This window comes from Triturus cristatus, chromosome 10 (genome assembly GCF_964204655.1).
Source record: "Triturus cristatus chromosome 10, aTriCri1.1, whole genome shotgun sequence".
Lineage (NCBI taxonomy): Eukaryota > Metazoa > Chordata > Amphibia > Caudata > Salamandridae > Triturus > Triturus cristatus.
In genome coordinates, this window is record NC_140593.1 from 160,161,452 (window position 1) to 160,186,866 (window position 25,415).

A 25,415-nucleotide genomic window follows, 5' to 3' on the forward strand; every position below is an offset into this window, starting at 1 on the left:
ATGTTTCACGTTGTATTAACATTTTAGGTGTAAGAAAGTTTTGCTTTCAATTAATGCGTCTTGTCTTGACGAATATGATAGACTTTAATGTACACATCTATTTTATACACAGGATTACGTTGTTGGGAAATAATATACCAAACAACAGAGAGAAGTCAAAGTATTTGTTGTCTTGATAAAGATGGGCAATAATTAGGTACAACCATCGAAACGCGTCGATGCTAAAAAACAACATAATTCGTGAAGCTACTGGACCTGTAGATACTGAAACATATGGTACTCGGTAGCAGCAGCAACAATTGTTACACAAATATGTCCATTTCAATGACAAATTTTATTGCCTAAAATTTGTCTCTCTCCTTTTTGATTGATTTATTTTGCTTTTTTAAATGTGGTAATGTGGTTTAGATCTGTGCTGTGACACAGTTTTTATTGTGTAAAGCAACTTTTATTTGTGTCAAGTTGTATGAAACATATTGTTTTTTAACTTCAGTTGTCAGGATTGTGTGTAATAAAATTGTGCAATTTTAACTCTATATTGTTTTTTCAGGCTCCTATTTTCATCTGACCCATTCATGGTTTCTTTTCTATTTTTCTCCTTGATAGATGGTGTGCTATTGGTGGGTTAAGGTTTGATTGATTGTTTGGAAGGGAAGAAGTGACCAGAATAAACATTCTTGTGGCCAAATAGTGAAAATATTAGAATTCACTCTGAGTTTGTGTGTGTATCTTCCATATTGAGTGTGTGACGAACAAGGGAAAAGACACATTTTTTACTTGTTGATTGTACCCTATTCCCTTGCCCAGATCAAGGGGTCCCTCTCATCCTTTTCATATCAAGCTGCTTGAGCCAGGACTGTTTATCAAGTAATTACAATAACACAAGCTTGGTGTAAAGCCCCAGAGGTCACACAAATGCCAATGATGTTATTCTCTTGCAACATCACATATGAAAAGAGGGCAGTCAGGAGGAATGCATTGCTGTGTTGTAGTCCCTTCCACCTCCCTCAGTCACTTTCCAGCATCAACTTCAGAATTACTTTAGCATGGTACTTCTTGAGTGAAAGGTGTTTTTTCCTTCTTATGTAGAGGCTCTATTTGTTTATTCCTCTCTCTACATTTGTGCCCAGAGCCTTATAAGTTATTAGTTCATCAAACTTTACATCAGGGTCATTGCAACAAGGTAAGTACATTGAGAGTGCCTTTACATGGTGTGTTTTTTAACATCTTAGGTGCCCTTATCCAATATGTAAATTTGTAAGTATTATTTCTCGCTGTATATATTTAAATTAAAAATCTTTTTTAATTATAAATGTGTTATTTAGTGTTTAAAAATGGCAATACTAATATTATATTTATATTATATGTAATTTAATTCAAATGTAAAATTTCTATATACTAGAACACCTTACTACCCCTTAATGCAACCCATCTCTGAACCATACAAACCTCTTACTACCACTTAAAGCGACCCTTCTCTAAACCCTAGAAACCCCATAATGCTATTTAACACTGGCCATCATTGAACCCTAAAACCCCCTTACTACCCATTAATGCTTCCCTTCCCTGAACCCTAAAATCCTCTTACTACCTCTTAATGCTACCCTTACCCAAACCCTAAAAACTCTATACTGGGCCCTGAACCCTAAAACTCTTCATACCCCTTAATGCTACCTTCAAACTCCTTAATGCTACCCATCTCTCCGCCTGAAAAGCTTACTACCCTTTAAGGCTACACTTCCCTGAAACCTAAGACCTCTTAGTACCCCTAATCTGGCACGGCTGGTCCAGGTAAGAGCGGTGGGGTGGTGGGGCAGGATAGGGGCAAGACTTGGAGAACTCGACAGACGGCGGGATAGGGAAAATAAATTAAATAAATAAATAAAACACTTCCCTTGCACTCGCCACTTCACCGACTTGGCGATGCGGCGAGCACAATGTAAGTGGTTTTATTTATTTATTTATTTTCCCTATCCCGTCATCTGTCGACTCCGCTCCACCCCTCCCCCGCCCCACCGTTCTTACCTGTACCTGCCGCACCTGCCCCTAATGTTACCCTTCCCTGAACCCTAAAATTCCCTTAGTAGCACTCAATGTTACCCTTCTCTGAACCTTAACAACTCCTTACTTCTCCTTAATGCTACCCATCCATGTTCCCTAAACATTCTTTAATACCCCTTAAAGCTACCTTTCCTGAACCCTTAAAACCTCTTACTAGCCCTTAACTCTACCCTTCCCTGGACCTTAAAACCCCTTACTACCCATTAATGCCACACTTATGTGGACCCTAAAAAACGTGTTACTACCCCTTAATTGTACCCTTCAAAACCTCTATTACCCTTCAATGATACGCAGCATTGAACCCCAAAAATCCCTTACCACCCCTTAAACTAACCATCCTAGAACTCTGCAAACCTCTTACTACCCCTTAATGCTCTCTCATGGACTATCTCTGCTAAAAGCAGGTGAAGCCTCAGGATGTAATACTGGGGAGAAAAATCAGGGAACCTCCTCATTTCTAACCCTGCCGTCTCTGTACAATGGAGCCGTGCTGCATCGCCTCAGATCCCAACCCACTAATGGAATCATTTGCAGACATATTGATGTGTTTGCTGTGACACCAGGATCCAATGATAGGTTTATCAAAGTCATAACACTACTGCAAATTTATAGATAAATGTGCAAGCATAGTTTGTGTGTTTTTCTGCGACAATTGGTGCATGTACAATTAGCACCAGGTTTGTGTTTGTACTCTGGTACAATTAGTCCTGAAATGCAGTAATTTTATTGAAATGTAAAAAGAATCTTATATGAAACCCACACTCACACATATTCTACCAGATGTTTTTAAACTTCTCACATACCAAAGTAGGATGTCATTGAATGACAAAATACCCCAAATTTTAATGAATGACTATTCTATTTTTTTTTTTTAAGAACTGTATTTCTCTGTAACATTAACTTCCCTTTGTATATCTCGCTTGGCAACGCAGCTGTCTGGATCATATTTTAACCAATTATTAACGGCAGGCATGGATTGGCTCCTCCCAGAGAGGTTACCCTCTCACCTCATGCTGTCAGCTGGCAAAGTATCATTGCACCTTCCAGGAAGGGCTCCCATTTGAATGCATGAGGGACGATTCTAAGTGTGAAAAATAAACTCTACTATGCTGTTTGTCAGAGTCAACTATTTTTCTCTAATATGCATTCTACTCATAAAACGTTGTTTTTTCTATATTTCCTCAGCATTGGCAAAGCCGATAGGGCAGGTTTTAATATGATAAACAACAGTGGTGCATACAGTGCATGTTCACAGCATTTGTGAATGCCTGTGTTTGCATTTGTTGGCACATTACAATTTGACCTGTCGGCTTTTCCAAATGCTTGTTCACTTCTGATAACAGTCTGGAGGGAATAGAGTGCATACCTATTAGAGAAGGTATAAAGGAAGAGAAAATATCTCCACATAACACGACCTTATCCTCCGTAGAGTTTTCCTACTTTCTTTTCCAGAAGGGTTGTAGGCGAGCACAAGCACTCTCTCACGAGGTCACCCAGTAACATTAAATCTTTGGCTTTTTTTAAGTAACTCATTCATCTCAGCAAATAAACATCAAATCCCTTTTGAAAATGGCACCCATAATGTAATGATTATCGGATAGCCGAGCCACCATCAAATCCTCTTCTTCATCCCATTGATTTTCACCCTCCACTTCATCACACGGTGCTTGAAGCAAATAATCGGGTGATACATTTGGACACCCCTAAATGTGGTGCATCTTGGACTGACACTCTTGTAGTTTACACGCTAAATTTACAGTCCTTGGAAAAATATTGGCAGATCCATTCCCCTTCCATTATTCTCACTAATGATTTCTAATTGATGTAAATTAATAATTCCTTGCCCTATAGAAAGCCCTTAAATTTGTTCACAGCCTAAACACAAGCCAATAAGTTGTGCTTTATTACAGAATATTCAGTTTCTGCTCCTTTGAGGTTGTGTGAAGGAAAAGCAATAGTAATATTTCCCTTTGCGAATTTGAGCACGATTTAATTCTTGGTGGGTGGCATGTTTCTCTACCGGGCGGCGTAGTATATTATTCCATCACTCTAACAGAGGTCCCACCTGCCAAATTTAGAAATGTCCGCTGGCCCAGAGGATATTTCTAGCATTGGCAGGAACATCCGTCACAACGTTTCCTGTATTGTATTGTATTATAATTGCATTTGTATAGCGCTTACTACCCCTGACGAGGCGTCAAAGCGCTTTTTTCGGGGAATAGCACACTACTCCCTTCAGTGCATTTTAAGTTCGACAGAGCGTAGGGCAAATTTACAATACTTTTTTTTATTTAACAAAAAACAAATCCCAAAGTGGGATTTTCGTTTTGAGAACAAATTCTGTGCCCCTCTTGCCATGGGAGTTTTCTCCCATGGCGAGTGGGGCATTGAGCACTTTTCAGTGCCCCTTACTGCCAGATTTTTTCTGGTGTTTGGCATTAAAAATCGGCTATAGGCAACCCCTCTAAATTAAATGGGCAGACATACAACCAAACCTCTGACAGCCCTAACTCCATCGGGATGTCGGAGGGGTTTTACCATGGTGAAGACGGAGTAGTCTCCCCTGTTGTTAAAGCTAAGGTCCGCCTCATTCGAGACCAGGCAGGCAGACCATAATGTTGCCAGGGAGTGAAGTTCATCGCAGGTGCGATGGAGTTCCCTCTACACAAACATTTAAATCAGACCATTTTACTCAGCACTGCCCTGAGACCAATTTGTCTCGAATCATAGGTGAAAATATGCATTGTAAACATTTGGCAAGAAATTTCAATAAAGATGCCTTTTCTAGCGCCTTCTTCAGTTTAGCAGACCTCTGACCTCCTGGACAGGGACCTGCTCTCTCCCCCTGCACCTCCGCTGGTAAGTGCCACTGCCTGTGCTGTACTCTGTACAAGTAGACCCGCAGACTCCTGCCTGCACTTTATCCCTGGTGGTCCAGTTGGAGAGCCTTGCTCTTCTACTTGTTCCACTGCTGTATTGTGCTGTATTGTGCCCGTTTTTTCTATTGTTTTTGTCTTTGTTTTCTGTATTGTAACTGTGCCTGTCTTTCAGTTTTTTCTGTCTTTGCCCCTGTATTTTTGTTATTGGTTATCTGTTTTTTCCTGTTATTCTCTGCCTGTTTCCCTTCCCGCCGCTGCTGCCCCCGCGGCCCCTCCCTCCCTGCCGATTTTCCGCTCCCACCTCCCAGCTGCGATTTTCTCTCCTCTTCCGTATTTAATTGTGGCCGCGTGCAGCGGGCACGCCTAAGGCAAGCCCGTCTGCGCCCGTCCGCGACCAGACAGCAACCAGTGCCAATGACCCTGGATCTCCGACCTTCCACAGCTACAACCCATCTGCCCTCCTCGCACTCAACCCCGGAAGGAACAACAACTGCCTGCTGTCGATGCCGAACACCACCCACTGCCAGTTCTCCTGCCGACACTGCCGACATTCCTTCACCATCCACAGCACCCCCACGACCTCCACACCCATGCCAGATGCCCGCAACAAAGAAGCCCTGAAATGCATCCTCCTCAACGTGCGCTCCCTGCACAGACATGCCGTAGAGATCTCAGACCTCCTTGATGCCCTATTGCCAGATGTCGCCTTCCTCACAGAAACCTGGACAAACGCCGCCTCCGCACCTGACATCGCCACCGCCATTCCCCGACGGCTACAAGATCCAGAGGAAGGACCATCCCCACTGCCCAGGAGAAGGACTCGCCATCGCACAAGAGATCCCTCCGACTTTCCACCTCCAGCACGAGCAACTCCCTCTCCAACACCAAACACCTCCTCTTCCAGATCCAGACCAGCCACAGAACCATGCTGCGTGGCACCCTCGCCTAGAGACCCCCTGGGCCTCACGCTCCTTTCACCACTGCCGTTGCCGACCTCATCGCACCCCACGCCATCACCTCCACTGACTACATACTCATCGGAGAGCTGAACTTTCACCTTGACAAACCCAGCGACCCCGACTCCACTGCCCTCCTGGGCAACCTCGCCAACCTCAGACTTAAGCAGCTCGTCACCACCCCCACCCACAAGGCGAGGCACATCCTCAACCCCATCTTCGCAGGAGGGACAAACACCCACTTCAACCACACCTCGCAGCCCCTCTGGACAAACCACCACTGCGTACACTTGTCTTTCAGCACCACCACCATGCACAAGCCCGCCCTGCGCCTGCCACAAAGGAATTGGAGCAAGATCACAGAGGAGCTCCTCAACTCTACCCTCATCCACGACCCCCCTCCGCCACGACCGATGCCAACTCTGCAGCCAAGAAACTACACAGCTGGATCACCAGCTGTGCAGACAAGCTCGCTCCCCTCCGCCACCCCGACAGACAACGCCCCATGAAGGCCACCTGGTTCACTACCGACCTCCAAGAAGCCAGACAATCCTGCAGACGTCTCGAGAAACAATGGAGAAACAGCAAAACCACCGAAGACCAGACCATCTACAAGCACGTTATGACAGAATACCACCAACTCATAAGAGCCACCAAGAGGACCTTCATCCGGAACAAAATCCTCACCAACGCCAGCAACTCAAAGGAGCTCTTCAGCATCATCCAGCAGTTCACCAAACCCCCCAGCGAAGCCATGGACATCGCACCGTCCCAGGACCTCTGCAACAAGCTTGGCTCCTACTTCCACCTGAAAATCAAGTCCCTCTATGACAACTTTAGCAAACAGACTCCAGAAACCACCCTCCCCTGCAGCAAGGACAGCCAGCCCACCATCACCACCTGGACACTGGTCACCACCGAAGACACCACCAAGACCATGAAGAGCATCCACTCAGGAGCCCCCACACACCTGTGCCCACCTCACATCTTCCACAGAGCCGCCGAAATACGCTGCACCATCAACGGCACCTTCGAATCCGGCATCTTCCCAGACGACTGGAAGAAGGCTGGGCCAACGGACCTGAAAAAATACTGGCCTATCTCTCTCCTTCCCTTCGCAGCCAAAGTCATTGAGAAATTTGTCAATGCCCAGCTGACCACCTTCAACAAAGAGAACGCCATCCTCGACTCCTCCCAGTCCAGATTCCGCAGCAACCACAGCACCGAGACTGCCCTCCTCGCTGCCACCGACTACATCCGCGTGCTACTGGACCAGGGCCACACCGCGGCCCTCATCTTGCTAGACCTCTCCACAGCCTTCGACACATTCTCCCACCACACTCTTGCAGCTAGACTCAACGATGCTGGCATATGGGGAACCGCCCACGACTGGATCCGCTCCCTCTTTACCGGCAGAGCCCAAAGGATCAGACTCCCACCCTTCCTCTCCGAACCCACAGAGATCAACTGCGGACTACCCCAAGGATCATCGCTTAGCCCCACGCTCTTCAACATCTACATGGCCCCCCTCACCGCCATCGTCAGACAGCATGGGCTCAGCATAGTATCCTATGCCGACAACACCCAGTTCATCCTCTCCCTCATGAAGAACCCAGAAGACACCAGACTCAGCTTCCATGAAGAAATGAAAGACGTTGCAGCCTGGATGAGCAACAGCTGCCTAAAGCTCAACTCAGAGAAGACAGAAGTCATTGTCCTTGGGCCCTCCCCCACCGCTTCGGACAACTCCTGGTGGCCGTCCACCCTCAGAAACCCACCCACCCCTACGGACCAAGCCCGGGACCTCGGCATCATTCTAGACTCCTTCTTCACCATGACGTGCCAAATCAATGCAGTCGCCTCCACCTGTTTCAACTCCCTCCGCATCCTCCGCAAGACCTTCAAGTAGATCCCCCCGAAGCCAGCAAAGACCGTCACCCATGCACTCATAACTAGCAGACTGGACTACGGGAACGCCATCTATAATGGAATCAACAAATCCCTGCTACACAAACTCCAGACCATACAGAACACTGCAGCCAGACTAGCCCTCGGCACCCCTCGACATGAGCACATGATCCAACACCTGCGAGACCTCCACTGGCTCCCCATAGAGAAGAGAGTAACTTTCAAGTTACTCACCCACGCCTACAAATACCTGCACAAATCTGGGCCCAAATACCTCAACAAAAGAATCTCTTTACACGCACCCAAGAGAAACCTCTGCTCTGCCGACCTCACCCTAGCAGTGACCCCGCGCATCCGCAGAGCCAGAGCAGGAGGAAGGGCCTTCTCCTACATCGCAGCCAAAGCCTGGAACAGGCTCCCAGTCAACATCAGACACTCACCTATCCTGCACACCTTCAGGCTGACCTAGTGCTGCACCCCCCTCCCTCCCCCCCCCCCCAGCGCCTTGAGACCCTCACGGGTAAGTAGCACGCTTTAAAAGCCCCTGATTGATTGATTGCTGCACACTCATTGTTCCAGGCAAAAACATTTTTCTTGATTAACTTAATGCATAGGTTCAACCGTGTCACTATGGTTCCTTATACATTTTGAATGGGATTCACACATTTTCAAGAAGTATGCTAAGCCCAATTCATGATTATTGCTGGAGAAGGAGCTGAAAATGACTGCCACTAGGAACGACTTGGGTTGCACTCCATTTTCCCCAAATACTCGAACCTAAATTTGAAAAATATGAACTCATTTTTCTGTAATGTCAGCTCACTGTCCTGGATACTACATACACTTGTTTCATGATTGTAACAGGTTAGTCACCTGCCTTGCTGTATACCGAAACATCATCTTGGGAACTCTCAGGGTATTCCCTCAAGCAATCTGTTCATCACCAACTGGAACACAACAAGAGCTGAACTGAGTTCTAAGGGTAGTCTGCAAAATTGGCATGCCACTTTGGGGGCAATGAATGCAGTATAATTTCTTGAGTTTCCGTGCAACACAATTGGGTTTTACTCCGAGCTGAAGACCATGTTAGTGAAGACCAAAGTCATGACCATTTTGTTGATTGGTAGTCGTTGACGGTCCTCCACCACACTATGTTTAAGCTGATGTATGGTCTAATTTTGTCACTCTTCTTCTTGCCTATCACCTCTGTTGACAACGACTCTGACCTTCTTTCTTCCATTATACTCTTCTCCTCAGATTGAGCCCAAAGGGATATATTTCACACTTCTCGTTTAACTGCCTGCACATTGTTCTTCAGGACATTGGAATGCTTTGGGTATTTCAAACACCCAAGTCTAAAGTTAAACACTCTTTTATACTCTTCTAGCACAGATTTGACTTTACTTTCCTCTAAATTTTAAATGTAAGGTGGTTTACTAGAGTTTATTAGTATTTTTAAAATTATAGGCCGGCCAGCCCACTGTGTTTACATCATACTCAACGACAAATTCCTTAGTTACAACACTTCTATCTTTGAAGATCAATCTGGATAGGAACACTCATTCCAAATGTATTTTATGTCCACCACAAGCTCCAGGTATGATCCTACTGGAGCTTAAGACAACTCTAACTTCCAGGTTATCATATGTTTCTTAAACAAATATTGTGGCCCTGATCCTGGGTCTTCAAGGGCATCCACATTGCTCCCATTTATTTCTGTGCTAGTTGTTTTCATTTTTTCTTTGGCAATGATTGCCACAGAGGTACTAGGTTTTCTAGCAGGTCATCTTCATCCATTGCATCCTCTTCCTCCTTGACTGTGTAAACATTATTTTCTAGGGCTGGCCTACATAGCTTCAGAAAATGACCTTTCTTACCGCACCCTTTGAATAACTTGCCAATGGCTTCTTTTTCAACAGATTCAATGTTGTCAGATGTGGCCAAAGAGTCTTCTTCATTCCACATCTATACAATTATATTGTAGTACCTATTTTCTAGCTGGGATAAAACCTGCACCATCTATGGCATCCGAATGCTTCTCAAATCATTTTATCTATTTGGGACCAGTTCTCTGTTGGCGCACCTGGTACCTCAAGAAAGGTGCTGTGCATGCTCGCTGTTTTCATCACTCCAGTCATGATGATGCGAGGTAGGTAATAATTTCAGCATTTACTTGGAAGATGGGACCAAAGAATGCAACGGGGTACTTAAGTCATCAACTATTATTTCAACACGATATGGCTAAGCATAGATTGCTGCCAGAACTTGCTTTAACTTCAGTACACATATGCACAACCTGACGAATTGCACAAAAAAGGAGCAGTTCACCTAGGGAGCGGTTCATTTAAATGATCAGTGGTTCATAGTCAATGTCTCCTGTAAGTGTTCACAGAGGGATTAACTCTTCACTTTGCAGCTTTAAGTCAATTGTGGCAAGCTTCACCTTTAGGGATTGACTTGGGTGGGGAGATCCTATGCTGGACCAGCCCAGCCATGTGGCTCACTCCACCGCATCAGAAGAAGGTAGATCTTTCTCATGCTCCTTCAGTCAGTGCAAGACTCTGACTGGATAACAGTCCACCCACAGAGCTCTGGTGTGCACTGACACACATTCCTGTCACACAGATGCCAACATAAGTCTCAGGCAACTGCAATGCTAGGATGTAGCTCTAGTGCTTCCAAAGTGAAGCGGGAAAGGCAATAACCCATCCATGTCACCGGTTTTTCTGTATGCCCTCATTTTTTTATGTTTACCTCGGGCACTCTATTAACTTTTCTGCACCTGCATACTGCCTAGAAGGGAATTTACTGCTCTGGGGGAAACTTAGTTGTACAATGGGGCAAGTCATTGGAGATCTGTCTTCTTGCTTGTGTTTTTTTTCCTCGTGGTTGACTAAAGGGGCCATTTTGGGAAGTTAGTGCTCTAGTCTCCTGATGAGTTTAATAAACTCTCCTTATTTAAGAAGGACCACGGACACACTTAGATTTTGGTGTTACCAATTTAAATTTCACTTCTTTTGATTTGATGAGAGGTTCCAATGCTTTAAAATTTTTATTCTGGTTTTATCCATTGCTGTGATCAGGTTTTGTAGTTTTTCCTTGTGCCCTAATTTTCTCTATTTTTACATCAGGCACTCTATGATTTACCTAGGAGGGAAATCAGTGTTCCCTAGGGAACTTAGTTGTTCATTATGGGTGAGCGTTTTGGCAAGTCATTGGGGATCGCTCACCTTGCTTTTGGTTTCTGTTAGTAGAGGTGCGGTAGCCATTTTTACTCCTTGTTGACTAAAGGCGCCATTTTGAGAAGTTAGAGCTCTGGGTGCCTGAGGATTTTGAGGAACTCTCCTTACTTAAGAAGGACCATGCCGCAGGCGTGCCACTGGTGCTCCAAAGGCAAGCCCATCTGCGCCTATCCACTTCTGTTCTGCTGCCAGTGAGGGCCTAGCTCAACCCCATTCCACTTATACTGCACAGAAACTATTGACCCTCAGGCCTCCGCTGTTGTGTCCAGGTAGGGTTGAAGTGGACATGTGCTTTAAGGAGGTTTCTTGTGAACTGTTTGGAGCAGAAGACAGGTGGGGATTTCAGTCACTGTAACACACAGCCTCTTGTCCCAATCATTCCAGCAATGTTAGTGAAAGTCTGCTTCCTGCATGTGCATGCGCTCAACATATATGGCCTTATGAGCAATGCTAGGCTAGATGTTCTCTTTATGATGGAAACCTGGCTTTCAGTTGCGCCTGATATTGCAGTGGCTATCCCGATTCCCTGGTGCAAATGCACAGCGCCAACGGACGGGGTGAGGGTGTGGCGAGTGCATATAAGCAGGGGATAGGTTGTTCTACCTTTCAATTTCCTGAATTATTAGTAGCAGAGACTTTAGACTTCTGTGTCTATGTATCTGCTCAGTTTCCCTAGCAGGTATCTTGATTTAGCATCCTCCAAGTTGTACCAGACAGTTTATTTACTAACTGGATCTTGTGCTGGCTCATTAGACGGTGCAGTACACCTATTTCACACATCAAGGGGAGTTCACTCTGAGGCATATAGACCAATGGACAGTGTGGTGTCTTTCCTGATAGATAGGCTGGCCTCTCTCAATTTGGCCCAAGTTGTGCCTTCTCACACCCACCAAGCAGGACCTACTACTGATTGCATTTTATGTAACCTCCCCATCTTGGTTAAAGAACCCCAGGCGTTGTTTTGGTCTGACCACTTTCTCAATCTGTTAGGGTGGAGGCTTGTGGACAATCTCCAACAGGCCAGGTATGTAGACCAGGTGGAGAAGTGTGGCTCAATGATTAGAGTGGCAGACCCTGTTGCAGAGGTCTAGCCCGGGACCAGGGTTCAATTCCCCGCCTCGGCGGGTCTTGGGCTCAAAAAAAAAAATTCCACGGACCTGATAATTCTCGCCTTGGTGCCATTCCAATCATGGAGTCCCACTCTGCAACTCTGGGCAATAGCTTGCTTAATCTCCACAACGGCCCCCACAACGCTAAGGATGCCTGGCCTCCACCTTGGGGGTGCCCAGGAGTGGACGTCTCACAGGGAAAGCCAGGATGGGTTCCACAGCGGTATTCGTACAAGCGCCTTGAGACCCTTGCGGGTGAGTAGTGTGCTATACAAGTATCAATTTACATTAGTGGCACCATAGACTCATCTCTAGTCATCGACCCAGGCCATCACATAGCGATCTGCTTTTCTATGGATATCGCGGGACTCCTCAATGCTAAATCGTGGGAGGATCCAACACGCTTCCAAGATTTGATGGTGGTGATCAGCTGTACTATGAACTGCCACAAAAGTATTATACAATGCAAGACAACATCAAACTTTAGGAATACGAAAATCTGGTCATTAATTATAGAAACGCTCCAAAATAAAGAACATGGGGGATATGTGCAATGAAGTGGCGGAGCGTGTCGTTAGCCTCCTGGACTTAACGACACGCTTCGCCACTTTGGAAACGCAAGGCTGCACCATATTTACAAGAATGTGGTGCAGCCTTGCGTTTCCCCTGCGATGGCGAACGCAGACACCCTTGCACAAGGGTGTCTGTGTGCAGGGAAGGCTTGTTTATGTGTAGGAAGGTGTCCCTTCCTGCACATACACAATCCTAAAATGCAATTCTGTCACTTTCATGGGTGCTGCTTCATGCAGCACACATGAAAGTTACAAAATGGTATTTTTTTTTAAAAGGTTCGTTTTAAAAAGTTCGTTTTTGTATAGGAAGGGACACCTTCCTGTACATAAATAAACCATGGCATTTTGTTTTTTCCATCTGGGCTGCTCAAGGCAGCACAGATGGAAAAAGCAAAAATGAGGAGAAATAATGCATTTCTCCTCGTTTCGCTAACTTAAGACCAGGATTTTCCTGGGCTTAATTTTGGCGCTGCCTCCTACGTATGCCACCCTTGTACATAGGGGGCAGCATCAAATACAATGGGTGTTGCAGTGGAACGGCCACCACAACACCCACTACACGCCCCTTTCATGCTAAACATAGCGTGAAAGGGTGCCTTATGTACAAGGCAGCGTTAAGCCACGTTAAGTGGCTTAACACTGCCTTGCACATAAGGCAAGGCCCCTATCGCCACGGGAACGTCACAAAAACTGATGTTCCAGTGGCGATAGGGGCTTGTACATATGCCCCATAGAATTGAATAAACGTGCCTCAAACTTAAGAGTCTAAGTTGATAAGTGTGTTCCACCAATGCTGTCTCGTGCCCTTGCACCTACATCTCTGTGCCACTAATCGTTTACGCTTAGTAAAGTCTGAAACATTATTATATTCATCTATTCCCATATGTAAGACATCATTTCGGCTTAATATCTTACAATCATTCTTTTGTCTGTCTCTTTTATTTAAATAGTAATTTCAAGAATTGTTTCTGAGCTGTACCACTGGTACTAGCATATATTACACAATTTTTTATGATGAAAGGAGATAATAATGACCTGAGGCAGCAAAACATTATCTGCTGGCAATTCAGCAGACACCTCCAAATCCAAGAATCATGCTCGGCTCTAGGTAGGGGCTGATTAGCACCTCCAGAAACGGGTTCTTTTTGCAGATTTTGGAGAACTTCAAAAAATGCATTATTTATTAGCTGGCCAGGGAGGGGTTATTTCTTCCTGTATTGTCCATCTGTGTAAACAGAGCACCTGCAGGAGGCAAGCTCAACATTAGCCAGGAAGATGAAAAGACTACATACTCCACAGGCCCGGAGTACTGCAGACTATGTATTTATTTATTTTCAGTTTTATATAGTGCAAACTCGACCTGAAGATATTGGATCGCTTTACATGACCACTAGTTACATTAAACAAGCATTTGCAATGCAATAGGTCTCGCAGTTGTGAGAGTTTGAGCTATTGTCATTGTAAATGGCAATGGCTTTTATTTACGTGTTGGTTTTTAAAACATAAATAAAAGGCATTGTCATTTACAATGCCAATAGCTTAATCTCTCATAAATGCGAGCCCTATTGCATTGCAAATACTTTTTTTTTACACCTGTTGCACAGTTGCACAGCAGCGCTTGTTGCTGTGCAACATGCCTTAACGTATAAGGGGAAAAAAGAGTTGTGATGCAACCAGCATTGGCCACCTCATACCGCTATTATTTTCTTTACTTTAAGCCATGTTGTCCTGAAGCCCCTGTGTGGTAGGGTGGAAATAAGAGACGAACAATTGTTGCTGAGGAAATAGGAACGTTAATTTCCATTCCATACAACCCATGACGGAGGAGCAGAGGAAAGGAAGCTCTGGTCATCTCAGCATCTAGGACAAGACTGATGTCCCCGTGAACAGAGAATCCATCCTACATTCTCCTTCCAGGATGCAATGACGCCATACATGCAAAACTGTACACAGTGAATAATACAGTAACATAGCTGTATACATACCTGTACCATAATAAATAACATAAACTATATACATAACTTTACCATACTACACCGCGCAGCTGTACAACGTGCCTAAAAACATTGACAAAGTCAATCGATCTCGCATAGGCGAAACCTATTTATTGCCTTTGCCATTGCTTGTTCAAATGGTAGTCAATACTGTAAAACCGTGTTAGACAACACCTGGTTGAAAACACATGAAACTGCCTCTCCAGTCCCAGAATGCATATTGTTGCTAAAGGAAATAACTGGCCTGGAAGAAGCTCATGTCTCAAGACTTAAAAGCATCAGTCATCCTTCCAGGGTACTAGAAACAACCAGAACTCAAATGCCAGGAATCGGAAACAGGACGTAACCCCTGCACCCCCCACCCCGCCTACAATTCTAAACACCCAAACTTTCTTCACCGCTCTTATGGCCCTTGCCCCGTGTACTCACAGAAAGCAGGCTGCCGGGTCTAGCGAGAAAAGCAGCACAACTCCCCACTAGGGTGCCCGTTTCACCAAAAGAAAAGCAAGTATGCCGCTAGCCGGACATCCCCCGAAGCCGCTCTGAGGAGAGGCTGCAAGCGGCTGACACAGCCAGCCCTGCACCGCTCACTGCTGCAACTTCCTGGTCACTGGTGACAGTTACGAGATACTGCGTGAGAGCGAGCGCGAGCCGCCAGGAAAGGAAGCGAGCACGTGACCAGAGGCCGGGTTTTATTTAAAAGGGCTCAGCCGTGCATGAAGTGCTAAACGGGGCTAACAGGAAGGAGGAGGATTGATCGTGGCGGAATTTAAGCATTCGCATGCAAAGCAAGCATAACGTTCAGTCAGGTTAAGGCACATAGAAAAAGAAGCTTACAACATGAAAAACGTTCGAAGATTAACATCTAAATGCTTCCATGGATAACCCGAAAAATAATATTGAATGGTCTGAGCTCCAAAACTTAATCTCAAGTTAAAACAAGAAAGAACCGAGATGAGGCAGAGGCGCCATTTTAATGTTGTACGGCGCGCTGAAAGGGATTAGGGTTTAAAGCATTCCTCCAAACAAACGACAATATTGTTGTGCAGTGCGGCTGTCGTCATGCAACCTGAAGAAAAAGCACGGAATCGAAACCAGTAGTGCGCGTGCACCACAGAGGAGCAGGGGCGAGAGAGCGCAGCAGCAAAGCGAACGCGCGCTAATTAGAAACACATGTTTAGTATTAGGTCTCAGATGCTGCTGTTGAGCATAACAGACACCACTGGGAAATGGGTGGTTACATTTCTAAAGAAGCTGGGACATGCACACGCCTTTCACCAATGGCGTGCTACCTTTTTTACAAAGACGCATGCAAAAGCCAATAGCAGCTGACGAAAACAAAAGCACACGCACAAGTGTGTGGTCAGCTTTCAGAACCCCCTACATGAGGTCTCTCACTGTGCGAGCAGTGCTCTGCACTGCAATGCTAGGCGCGAGACCTAAAAAGGACACATTCATTTTTGTTTATATTTTTTAGGCCCTTAGTCACGGGGACATTTCATGATTTGCACAGGATCACAGGATGTTGAGCTGGCGCAGACTTGATCCTGGTTCCCTAGCTTGCAGCTTTGGCCACTACGCTACATTCTCTCCCACATCAATGTTATTTATTTGTTATGTATGACTCTCATAGAGAACCTTTATCCTTTATACCAGATGCTAAATCTGGTAAATCGCTGCTATGACGTACCAACAGCGATAACAAAACTGGGCGCCCACTGTTGTGATGTCATAAAGGACTTCAGGGGCAGACTGACAGGTCTCTCGGAGCAGGCTGCGCAGCGCTGCCTCACTGCTTGGATTGGAAGCAGAAAGCACAGCTGCAGGAGGAGGAACCAAAGCAGGGAAGGTGGTGGGGACGGGTTAAGAATGGCATGGAGGAGAGGCCATGTTCTGCATGGCTCCCCCATTACTTCTCTGCTTCTGTGTAGCAGCTAAAAGCTGGAGCACATGCTATTGGGGATCTTACATAACATATAAATATAGATGGGTAAAAAGTTAATTGAGGGGACATTTTTACCTTGGGGTTCCGAGTGACTTCAAATAGACCTCTTAGAATCCCTGCTTTAAAACATCCCTGTTATTCACTGTTTCCCATCTATTATTCTAAATTCTAAATGCATTTGTATCAAAATGGTATGAGGGCGCTTTTCAGCTCAACCAAGTTTCAATAAATGAGGATTACATTAAATATAGAGAGGGGAAAACAATGCATAGGATATATAGATTTAGTCCGATGGTTACAGAATGACATAGAGTCAAATTGAGCTGGAGGTTATAAATTGCCTAAAAAGGTGAGCGTTGAATTGCCTGCAGAAGACTGTGAAGAGGGCGAGCTCTGACCTTGTGAGGTAAGGAGCTCCAGGCTGCCATGGTTGCTCCAGAGAATGAATGATTCTGTGTTGTGGCTTCTCTGAATTTGGGCTGGGCAGGAGTGGCGGATGCTCTGGAAAAGTACAGGTTTAATGCAGTGCTTAATTTGAGCCAGTGGTTTCCGGTGCTCAGCACCGGCACTTGATTATGAACACCAGCGCTTTTCATGAGCACCAGTTAAGGACACGTTCATTTATGGGAGACACTGGGGAGATGAAGTGATTTGCCCAGAATCACAGGATGTTAGGCTCAAGCTGAGACTCGAATCTGGTTTCCCAGCTCTGAAGTCAATAGCTCTGGCCATTACACCACATCCTCTCCCCAATTTCATGGTTAATAGTGTTTTATTTTAGGCTTTGCTAAACAGGAGAAATGGGCTGATGCAAGCTGCCTCCTAGACCAGAGCCCCGGCACTTATTTTCTTACATATTAACGACCGCTTTAATGGTAGAGTTTTTACGAGAAGTGGAGACGAACAGCCATTCCTTTTATGTCTGAAGAAAGGCCAATGATGTCTTTTTGTTGCAAATTCAAAATGTAATTGGCATGACACTACATCTTGAGGCATGTATTTTTATCTTTGCAATGAAATGTCGTTTGACTTAGTTATCAACTCACAGCTCAGGTGAGCCTCCACAGCTATGTCTTGTCCCCTTTGTGGCTTTGCAAAGCACTGCACCCCAAAAAAAAGAATACAGTCAGACTAGGTAAGTAAAGCTAGGGCTGGAGACTGAGTTGTTCCTTTGAATATGAGGAAAGGAGCAGCCCAGAGAGGCCTGGGACTGATCACCAAAGGCCAGAGTCCATGTCTGAATGATTCTATACTGTAAAATGAGGTGTAAAATACTGCAAAATGGAGCATTCCTGGTAACCCCCATCTCTCGTATCCCCCACAGCTCCCCGAGGTGGCAACTGTAGCAGCTGAGAAGGAACGTACGGTGGGATCTCTTCTTCAAGCAGTGCTGAAGTACCACCAAGCGGAAAAGAAAGCCCGAGAGACGCTCCTGGACTGGCTGAGCGTCAACCTGTAGCACCACCAGCACCAAGCTTCGTATTCGAAGCAGGCCACCAGGGTGCAAGGACCCCTCACTTGAACTGCTGTTCCTTTGCCAGTCCTTGACACTTCTGAGAGTGGCCTTTTGCTCCTCACCTTCCAGTGCCTTTTAACATTTCCTCTCTTTCCATGGCCCCTTCGGCAGTTGGGCATAGAAAAAGACAAAAAATAAAGCTAAGAGAACCAGGGACAACAGAAACAAGACTTTGTTGTTATGTGCACTTTGGAAAAGTTAAGAGTAATTGTTCAATGACTTTTTGAGAACTCTGTGGTGTGAAGTGTGGGGAACAACCTTTACAACGCAACTTTTACAACGCACTACACTTACAACGCATTTTTTACGACGCACAATCCATTACAACGCATGACATTACAACGCATGACACTACAACGCATTTTTAAAAACTACCTTTACAACGCATTCCATTACAACGCATACTGCCATTACAACGCATACCATTACAACGCATAATATAGTAATTTTTACCCCTATACTATCCAATACTTACCCTACTGTTGCACCCCCTGGAGTTAGAATAGTAATTTTTACCCCTATACTATCCAACACTTACCCTACTGTTGCACCCCCTGGAGTTAGAATAGTAATTTTTACCCCTATACTATCCAACACTTACCCTACTGTTGCACCCCCTGGAGTTAGAATAGTAATTTTTACCCCTATACTATCCAACACTTACTCTACTGTTGCACCCCCTGGAGTTAGAATAGTAATTTTTACCCCTATACTATCCAACACTTACCCTACTGTTGCACCCCCTGGAGTTAGAATAGTAATTTTTACCCCTATACTATCCAACACTTACCCTACTGTTGCACCCCCTGGAGTTAGAATAGTAATTTTTACCCCTATACTATCCAACACTTACCCTACTGTTGCACCCCCTGGAGTTAGAATAGTAATTTTTACCCCTATACTATCCAACACTTACCCTACTGTTGCACCCCCTGGAGTTAGAATAGTAATTTTTACCCCTATACTATCCAACACTTACCCTACTGTTGCACCCCCTGGAGTTAGAATAGTAATTTTTACCCCTATACTATCCAACACTTACCCTACTGTTGCACCCCCTGGAGTTAGAATAGTAATTTTTACCCCTATACTATCCAACACTTACTCTACTCTTGCACCCCCTGGAGTTAGAATAGTAATTTTTACCCCTATACTATCCAACACTTACCCTACTGTTGCACCCCCTGGAGTTAGAATAGTAATTTTTACCCCTATACTATCCAACACTTACCCTACTGTTGCACCCCCTGGAGTTAGAATAGTAATTTTTACCCCTATACTATCCAACACTTACCCTACTGTTGCACCCCCTGGAGTTAGAATAGTAATTTTTACCCCTATACTATCCAACACTTACTCTACTCTTGCACCCCCTGGAGTTAGAATAGTAATTTTTACCCCTATACTATCCAACACTTACCCTACTGTTGCACCCCCTGGAGTTAGAATAGTAATTTTTACCCCTATACTATCCAACACTTACCCTACTGTTGCACCCCCTGGAGTTAGAATAGTAATTTTTACCCCTATACTATCCAACACTTACCCTACTGTTGCACCCCCTGGAGTTAGAATAGTAATTTTTACCCCTATACTATCCAACACTTACCCTACTGTTGCACCCCCTGGAGTTAGAATAGTAATTTTTACCCCTATACTATCCAACACTTACCCTACTGTTGCACCCCCTGGAGTTAGAATAGTAATTTTTACCCCTATACTATCCAACACTTACCCTACTGTTGCACCCCCTGGAGTTAGAATAGTAATTTTTACCCCTATACTATCTAATACTTACCTTAAATGCAATTTAATATTATGCGTTGTAATGGTATGCGTTGTAAAGGTAGTATGCGTTGTAATGGAAATGCGTTGTAAAGGTAGTTTTTAAAAATGCGTTGTAGTGTCCTGCGTTGTAATGTCATGCGTTGTAATGGATTGTGCGTTGTAAAAAATGCGTTGTAAGTGCATGCGTTGTAAAAGTGTGCGTTGTAACGACATACATCCGTGAAGTGTTATCCATTTAGTAGAAAGCATTTAGATCCAGATAAACCTCCCCTCAGAAACTTGCTAAGACCCTCAGATGGTGGTTCTAATGGAACACCATGAAAAAAGTAGAATCCCCCAGGAGATTTCAGGTAAAATCAGAGATGTCATATTCCAATAGATAGAATTTTAGGCAAGAAAATAAATCTTTATATGACTAGTTATTTGGAAGTTGTGGCAATGATGCACAAGGATGTGGCTGGAGGCAAGCACAAAGTAGAGTAGAGAAAGCCAACCACGGTATATTGTTAGGTAGTTTTTATGGATGGTTTAGTTGGGCTATTCGGTGGATTATATATTGTAGGTTTATTTGAACTTAAATGTGTTTATTTATGTTTTTTGGTGTAGTTCTCCCCTGATTGTTACTTTTGGTTGAAAAGAACTAGAAGTTGAATTACTTCATTGGAGGGGGGGGGGGAGGGTGTAACAAAAAAGTCCTTGTACACATCGCCTTCTACTTATCTCTGGAGAAAGAACTGGAGTTCTCAAGTTTTAAGGAAGGGCTCTGATCGTATTTGCATTCACGTCAGTTATGGTGTTCAGGGACCGCTCATCCATTCAATCAATCAATCAGTACATTTGTAGAGAGCGCTACTCACCCGTGAGGGTCTCAAGGCGTTGAAGGGAGGGGGGGTGCTGCTGTTGGTCGAATAACCAGGTCTTGAGGTGTTTCCTAAAGGTGAGATGGTCCTGGGTTAGTCGTAGGTGTGCGGGGAGGGAGTTCCATGTCTTGGCTGCCAGGTAGGAGAACGATCTTCCTCCGGTGGTGGTTCTGCGAATCCATGGGACGGTGGCGAGGGCGAGGCTGGTGGAGCGGAGCTGGCGGGTGGGTGTGTAGAGCGAGAGGCGGTTGTTGAGGTATTCGGGGCCCATGTTGTGGAGCGCTTTGTGTGCGTGGGTGAGCAGCCTGAACGTGATCCTCTTGTTGACGGGGAGCCAGTGCAGGTTTCTCAGGTGGGCGGATATGTGGCTGTGGCGAGGGATGTTGTGCAGAGGCGTTCTGTATGCTCTGAAGACGTTTATGAAGTTTGGCTGTGGTTCCTGCGTAAAGGGCGTTCCCATAGTCCAGTCGGCTGGTGACGAGGGCCTGGGTGACCGTCTTTCTGGTTTCGGTGGGGATCCACTGGAAAATCTTTCGGAGCATGCGCAGGGTGTTGAAACATGAGGATGAGACTGCGTTGACTTACTTGGTCATCGTGAGGGAGGAGTCCAGGATGAATCCCAGGTTGCGCGCGTGGTCCGTGGGTGTCGGTGCGGTGCCCAGCGTTGCGGGCCGCTAGGAGTCGTCCCAGGCGGATGGGGATTGTCCGAGAATGAGGACCTCCGTCTTGTCCGAGTTGAGTTTCAGACGGCTGTGCTTCATCCATTCTCGACATCTTTCATTCCGTCCTGGAGGTTGATTTTGGCGGTGGATGGGTCTTTGGTGAGGGAGAGTTTCAGTTGGGTGTCGTCGGCGTAGGAGATGATTTTGATGTTCCATTATGGCGGAGGAGTGTCGCTCCACTTCTCAGAGCCAGAAGATTTTACAAAAATTATAGTAAAACGATATATTATCATTTTATTTTTCCCTGGCTGAGTCTAGTGGCCCGAATCTAGGGTGGTGCGGGACATCGTCTATGACGAATGCAGGCTGAGCAGATGGGAGGAGAGTTGCACATGTCCATTTGGCCAGCCATTTTAGGATGGCCAAACCAACATGTGCACTTACATTTCTCCAACCCAGCTGTATTGTACAGTCAGGTGGGAGAAAAGGCACAGGCTCCCAGTCTCTGAGCAAGCGTCAGTCCTACCCTCTCAGACCAGTCCTGGCGCTGCTCTCATGCATGAGAGCAGTGTCTGGATTGGGTTGGGAGCCTTGGAACCTCTGCAGCACGCGATTGTGGAAGAAGCTGGACTCCAGCAGCAGCAGATAAGTCCTTTTTGTAGCATATCCCCCCCGCACTGCCCCACCACTTGGTTTTTGTAGCAGTCACTACTGATGGTGTTGCCTGAAGAGGACCGCCTGATCACCACAAGGTGTAGCAAGTTGAAGGACATGTGAATGAGGTGCTCCTTGGACGGTGTAGGGAAGCAAGTCAGGGTAACGCAGTGCCTCTGTTCCACCACTTTAGCAGCGACATGTACGTGAGTGGTGCAGTGTTGTGCTCTGTAAAGGATTGCAACGGGGTACTACATTAGGGACCTTCGTAGCTGTCACTACTTGATTTCTCACGTGCTGTACAGTGCCTTTGATTGCCTGAAAGTGCTTTGCATTTGCGGGTCGCCACCACAAAGTAACCCACCAGCAAAATAATAGACAGAGGAAACATGCTGAAGAGGGTGAATACTGCAGTGTCAGTCACAAGAGTCCACCCACCAGCAACTCTGCACCAAATACCATCCAGCATCTCCTTGCAAACCTCTTTAAAGTGAGCATGGGCCCACTGCACCTAAAGCATATGAACGACATGAAGCACGGCGGAGCATGATGCCCCACCTCACTCTTCCCCATCTTTTTATATATTTATTTTTCATCTTCTCATTATCCTCGTGTTATTTCTCCTCCCCTCTTTGTTCCTTTTCTGTCTCCTATGTCATCCTTTTTATTTTTCTCTGATTTGTCCTTCCCTTCATTGTCCTTCATACTTCCTTTGGTCTCTCATTTATTCTTTCTATATTTCTTTTCTTTGTTACATTATTTAACTCTATTTTGTGTTTTACTTATTTCTTTGCATCTTTCCATTTTTGTTCTTTATTTCTTTGTTCTTTACTTATTTTCTTTTAGTCACCCTCCTTCTCATCCTTATCTTCATTCTTCAACTTTTCCTTGCTTCTTTCTTACTTTTTCTCTTTTAACCTTCTCCTTCCTTCTTTCCATTTTCTTTCCTTCTTTTCATTCGTATCTCATTCCTTCTATCACGCTGCCCTCACTCTTCTTGTATCTCACTTATTTTTTCTTTGCCATTTTCATAATTTCTCTTTCTTTCTGTTATGTTTGATTCCTTTGCCAACTACTCGCCACAGAGATATGACATGGTGTTTTATTTCCTGTAGTATTGATTAACTTCTACTTCTGTCTTGTGACCTGTAGTCACAGATTAAAGTTAATATGAGCCATAACAAACAATATAATGTGGCCCAGTGGTAGCCCCACTGAAGTTGTTTTAGTGGGTGCTTCACTACCCCCTTGACCAACCATCTCTCCTGTCATCAACAACCCTTCAGTCTCTTGTGTCATGTTTGAGTGTTGATACAGTAAGGTTGCCAACAAGGGATTTTGTTTGTGATCACTCAGTTCTATTTCTTAGTGATTCATTTCAGAGGTGTATTTTAAACTAATTAAACACCAACAATAAATGTTGTCAATAAGCAATTTTTAAATAAAACGTACACACACGGGAATTCTTTTTTTGTGAATGAAACACAAATCTTTTTATATAAATCAGGGTAAGAAAGGAGTACAAAGGAACCATTGGTTACAAGCAATAGAACATGAAAGGCGGGTTAAATCAGATCCACATTTCATCAAACAACATCTATTTCCAATTAGTTATGACAAAGAATAATCTCATTGATGAGAAAAAATCAACTGCATTTGTCTAATGTTATGGAATTAGATGATGGAGTCGACGTTTCGGTCTTGGATGGCAGAAGTCCGTCAGACCATCTTCAGGACAGTTAATTATTGCATAGTAAGACCCCTATGTAAACATAATAAATACAATTACAATAATGACAACATGATTTTTATAGATTGTATCTAATACATATTAATTATGGACAACCCGTGTGTGAAGAGTAGTCTCTCTATTATGATTTATCAAACATATCTTAATATTGCTTTAAAGAAAATTAAAAATTAAACATTGGTCGTTGCCACATTCAGAAAAGATGAAGACCCATGCAGAAACAACCGTTCTAGCCATCGAACAATTATGGTAATGATTAAAAAAGTATTATAAAACTTATTTTTACTTCATCTTCTATAGATGGTGAAATCTAAAACAAACATTTGTCTCGTGAAGATGAGAAAGAGTTGCTTACTTCGTGAGTTCAAGGAATCCCACGTAACTTATTTTTTGTTTGTTTTGTCATTGTCAGGGCGTTTTAGTTGATATTGTAGCCTAGATTCAAAGTACACTGCATTTAGTATACATTATAAGAAATTCTTGATTAAAGAAGAGGTACTTGAAACAAATCATACCTATCAATTTACGAACTTTCTCAAACCGGGAGATTAAATGGGGGAAGTCCTTGCTCATTCTTTTTTTCCAAGAGCTTTGTTCTAAAAGTAGAAAATATGAGCACCATTAGCTCATGGTTTGATTCTAGTTTAACTTACTAAAAGAGATATCAGATGTTGCTAGAAATAAATCCCATACTTCGATAAACGATCTAATGCTCGGTGCTTGATAAATTCACTTACATAGTCAGTCATATGGCTACTTGGCTAAGTTCTTTTGAAATGTAACAACAGCGCTGATCTTAGTCTGGGTATTTCGTTCTTAAACAGAGCATTCTACCACTGCAGCACCCTGTTTATCATAGAGTAAATCTAGTGCATCGTAAGAGTCTCTTTTTTATGTCTAATCTGCGCTGTAGAGAGCCAAAGTATCAAAGAAAAATCATATATAGTGAGGTAAATCGGCCTCCGTTTCTGATTGTCATTCAAAAGCGCTGGGGTAAACTGATATTATGGACGCCAGATTACACTAGCAGTGGTTAGATGTATATTCAACCTGCCAGTTGCGGCGCAGACATCGTACTGAATAAAGCCGAAAGCATGTCAGTTTCGTGGAAAAGGCAGCCATCTTTGAATATCAAGATCCTAAGAGTACACACTGCCGCATGAAGATGATCATGTAGGCAGTGAGTGGCTTAAACCCAGACTGCGCAAAAATCGCCCCTTGTTTGTCATTGTTTCAAATGGTGTAATAATTAATGTTAGACTAATGAAAACAATATATTGTGAAAATCTCGTCTATATGTCTATTCAAGTCTAATGGGTACGAAAGAACTCAGAGTCAAAAAGAGACCAAATGTATTGGAAATGGTCTACTTACATTTCTGGTTATCGTTCAAGCGCGAAAAAAGATCTGCCGAGGTCAGGAACGCCTAATTTAACTGGCAGTAGTTGGATGTTTTTAAAGCCTGTCAGTTAGGGGGCGGACCTCATTCTAATTGAAACCGGAAGTGTCATGGGTTCGT

The 25,415-nt window shown here is 44.4% G+C and overlaps 1 protein-coding gene and 1 long non-coding RNA gene across 2 annotated transcripts in view; one reads left to right on the top strand and one right to left on the bottom strand.

The window, feature by feature from the left end:
* The window catches only part of LOC146789139 (uncharacterized), a 512,431-nt gene extending 494,100 nt beyond the window's left edge, over positions 1-18,331 (top strand). The window contains exon 6 of the mRNA XM_085630715.1: positions 17,991-18,331. Within this exon, the coding sequence (XP_085486841.1) occupies positions 17,991-18,125 (135 nt within the window). The 3' untranslated portion in view covers positions 18,126-18,331. The remainder of the gene's footprint in view (positions 1-17,990) is intronic.
* The window catches only part of LOC146789140 (uncharacterized), a 197,345-nt gene that overhangs the window by 13,231 nt on the left and 158,699 nt on the right, over positions 1-25,415 (bottom strand). The gene's annotated exons all lie outside the window — the stretch shown is intronic.